Below are 3,829 nucleotides of genomic sequence, written 5' to 3'. Positions count from 1 at the left end.
GGGAAACGTTATAAGACAGGAGGCTATTTATTATCCCACTTTTTAATTCCTGCTACGGCTAACCTTGGGAAACGTTATAAGACAGGAGGCTATTTATTATCCCACTTTTTAATTCCTGCTACGGCTAACCTTGGGAAACGTTATAAGACAGGAGGCTATTTATTATCCCACTTTTTAATTCCTGCTACGGCTTACCTTGGGAAACGTTATAAGACAGGAGGCTATTTATTAGTGAGAGAAAATCACTGCGATTTTATGAAACGTAAATACTGTTTTGTTTTGTAGCTGGCTAAGTTTGAGATAAAGAAATATTTGGACAGTTAATATGTTTAGAACATGTTTATAAACTATAATCCATATTTTTAAACAAATATCTTCACAATCTCTTTATTTTCTTGATCTTCTTAGAGATAATCCTTGGAGTTGACGAAGATACTCGTACTGTAACGTTTTAAACATTCTAACAAGTAAAGAAATCAAACGTTTCCAAGATTTAACTATTTATATTCTGATGGTTGATAAATATGATCATTACTCTCCAGAAACCAGATATCCAATTTGTTTTAATAGATAGCCTAGAAGTAATTTACATTGATGCTGTTTCTAAAATATTAAATGTTTTAAATTCACACTTCAAGAAAATATATTTCCCCACTTAAAAATATCCCAGAGGCTGTTGAATGTCTTTCATTGCCATTTCTCTATTTTTGTGATACTATATACTCTTTCTTTTAAATATATTGTCAAAATATAGTTTTTGTTGTTGAAAATGTACAAATATCCAGATATTTATAGAACAATAATTTATTTTTATTCCTACAAAACTGGCATTACCTTCAAATGTTTTCACAAACTACTAACACCAAGATTAAACGTTGGGTTCGTTTTGCTTCAAAAAGGCAATTTGCACCAGCCGTTCCCAAGTTTGAACTGATAGGTAACAGGGAAGGTAGCTGGTAAACAGTACTCATTCTGTTAACCTGCTCTAATCAAATAGGGAGATTTGACTGTCACTTTCATAACACACTCACAGCCCTAAAGTACAGAACATGTTTTTGCAGCTTTGGGCTACAAACCATAGACCCTCAGATTCAGTCTGGTCTACTGACTATGCTCGGCCCTGAAAGTGAACTAACAACACAAAACGTGTAGAACAAGAAAGTCTGTTAAGGTAAAAGTAACATAAAAAAGTGTCAAATGGTGAGTAAAAACCAGTGTTGTTTGTGCTTTATTCAAGAACACTTAAACTTTGTTAATGACAATATACACACAACACATCAATCTAACTAACGTTTTTGACAACTTTACAAGGTGCTGAGAGGTGTTGTTTAAATAATATACCATAAAAAGTACAAGTTGATCTGAATAACTAATAAACTTCTAATCTTAGACCCATACGAAATATCAAAATATATGAAAAAGAAAAAATACTTTGGTCAAGATGGCCCTCTTTACATACATGTATAAATGGAAACATGAGAGTAAGCTGCTTTACATAATAGGTAACTGATAGCTCTTCCCGTTACATATAGTATTTTTTAATGTTGCTAGGTTTAAATTTTCTTACCTCACAAGCCTCTTATAAGTGAATAAAAATTTGAAATACACAAAACAAATTTGGAGCTGATAATGTAGTTTTTAAATACACTTAAATAACAAACAATAAACAACTTGTATATTTTTTTTGTTTGTAATTTTCATTAAAAACAAATAACATGCTTATACAAAGTCCCCACCAGATTCTTGGGTGTTGACTAAAATCACAGTGTATATATATATATAACATCACATTTATACGCACGTGTCTAAACATACCCCATAACTACAATTTACATGAGACTCTGAAGTTAAACTTGTGGAAAAAACAGAACCTGTACACTTTTTCCTATTAAACCAGATGCAGTCAACCAGGAAGACAATGAAAAAGATTCATCTTGAAAAAATGGGTAACATCACCCGTGCATATTGTTGTAAAGCCCCATCACCACAAAGTCCTCTCAGTATCGATAGCCTGTTACGAGAACAAAACTGAAGTTACTATCTTAAAGGTACTTTAATTAAAAACATCAAATATATCAATATTTGTTAACAATAATAATGTCAAGTGAACAGAAAAGGTGTACATTACAATGTTTCTAGCTAGGAAATTATCAGGTCTTGGTACTTAAAAGGTTTTACTTCTCTTTCATCTGCTGTGTACACAACCACTCCTGTATCAATTCAGGGATCGTTTATTTAAGTAACACTTACTAATAATTCTTACTCACACTTCCCTATAAAGAATGTTATGAAACGTTGTCTTTTTTTTATTGTAGAGTTGATCTAACAATTCTAATTAGGACGTGACAAGAGAAAAAGCGAGCGATAAGAAACGGAGTCTAACAAGGATGTTACTCACAACCGATATCCTCACAAGTCTGTAGTCGTCACGGCTTCCTCCTCTAGTTGTTTCTGAAGCAGAGCCATTTCCTGCTTCAGAGCATTTAGGCACGTTTGAAGATTGCTTAGAGGTCTAGAAAAGAAATCACCGTTTTATTCAAACTTCCCTTGTTATAATTACATTAAATTATTCTTTAGTAAACAACATAACGTTTAATGTAGTAATATAATGTTTAATAGTTACACCTCGCACCCACAATAAACAATACAAATGGTTAAAATTAATCACGTAACACAAACTTTCTCAAATAACGTAATACTGAGCCACTCTTTACCAATGTTGTATTTTTAGTTAAAGAGTCATAAGACATAGAAGATAAAATAAAACCTACTTGCTCACTGGAAGAACAGCACTCTGCTGCAGTAATACAGTAATGAAAGTGTCATCGTACGGCGGAGGAGATACAGGAGGTGGAATGTTCAGTCTATTAACGTTCTTGGAGTGACCATTTTCTCGAGGCCTGGTTTTGCTAACCAGCTGGGTTTGTAATTCCTAAATAAGAGACTTCATTAATTTACTCCCACATAATTATTACATCATTATCCAACATTTATAAATACGCAATAAGAACTCTAGGTATGATTTTGATAGCTATTCAAACATCTTAAAGTACAACAATGTACAAGACGTTCATGTTTACAATGCAACTTATGTAAGTAACTAAATTATATTTATTCATGACAATTAGAATGTTTGAAAAATTCACACACATTTAATGCAAGAATTCCTCAGCACAGAAAACAACATCGTTCATCTCAAAGGAAAAGTCAGGAAACTGTCGTTATAAGAAACTATATAAAGTTTACTTACTTTGTTTCTATCCAAACTGGATTTGAGAGCATTCCTAAGCTCCGTAACTTTGGTCTGATATCCAAACTTCTCTTTCCGAGTGTTAGCAAGTTCTGTCTTCAAGACATTCAGTTCCTTCTCTGTGATCTTGAAACAATTCAAAGTCTGAGTGTTAATTAAAAGATGCAGCAAAAAAAAAACAACATAAAATTTTTAAAAATATTTTGAAACTTACTGACCTTGTAGTCTTGCATTTATCGATCATTACAAACATCAGTTAACAAACACGCAGTTCCCCCAAATCCCAACCACAACGAATGTAATGAAAGATTATCCTTCAAAACAAAAGAATATCACATAAAGTAACTTAGAATAAATGAAAACCAATGATAATATAATAATACTTAATAGGTTTCAAAAAAACAACTGAAAAATACTATGGTTATTTATGGGTGTCTATGGGTTAGTCTATTAAAAAAGATGTGTTTTTGTTTTATTTGTTGTTTAGGCAGAGTATACACTAACTACACCATATAAACACTGACCTAAAGGTGAAAGGAGGGAGTTTTTGGAAACGTCGTCCTCTGTACTTGTGTTTCT

At 32.4% G+C, this 3,829-nt stretch overlaps 2 protein-coding genes across 2 annotated transcripts in view; one reads left to right on the top strand and one right to left on the bottom strand.

Moving 5' to 3' along the window:
- Positions 1-2,537, top strand: part of LOC106473616 (sodium/glucose cotransporter 4-like) — a 58,396-nt gene extending 55,859 nt beyond the window's left edge. Inside the window, exon 16 of the transcript XR_002613736.1 lies at positions 2,500-2,537. The gene's annotated coding sequence lies outside the window, so the exon portion shown is untranslated. The remainder of the gene's footprint in view (positions 1-2,499) is intronic.
- Positions 1,742-3,394, bottom strand: LOC111089467 (golgin subfamily A member 3-like; the record flags this gene model as incomplete). The annotated part of the gene is made up of 4 exons (XM_022402026.1): positions 1,742-2,011; positions 2,399-2,512; positions 2,772-2,932; positions 3,251-3,394. Coding segments are annotated over 3 exons (408 nt in total), but the record flags the coding sequence as incomplete, so codon positions are not given.
- Positions 3,395-3,829: the final 435 nt, after the last annotated feature.

The sequence above is a fragment of the Limulus polyphemus genome, unplaced genomic scaffold, assembly GCF_000517525.1.
Source record: "Limulus polyphemus unplaced genomic scaffold, Limulus_polyphemus-2.1.2 Scaffold6331, whole genome shotgun sequence".
Classification (NCBI taxonomy): Eukaryota; Metazoa; Arthropoda; class Merostomata; order Xiphosura; family Limulidae; genus Limulus; species Limulus polyphemus.
Note: the sequence above shows the minus strand (reverse complement) of the source record. Positions and strands in the feature narration are given on the sequence as shown.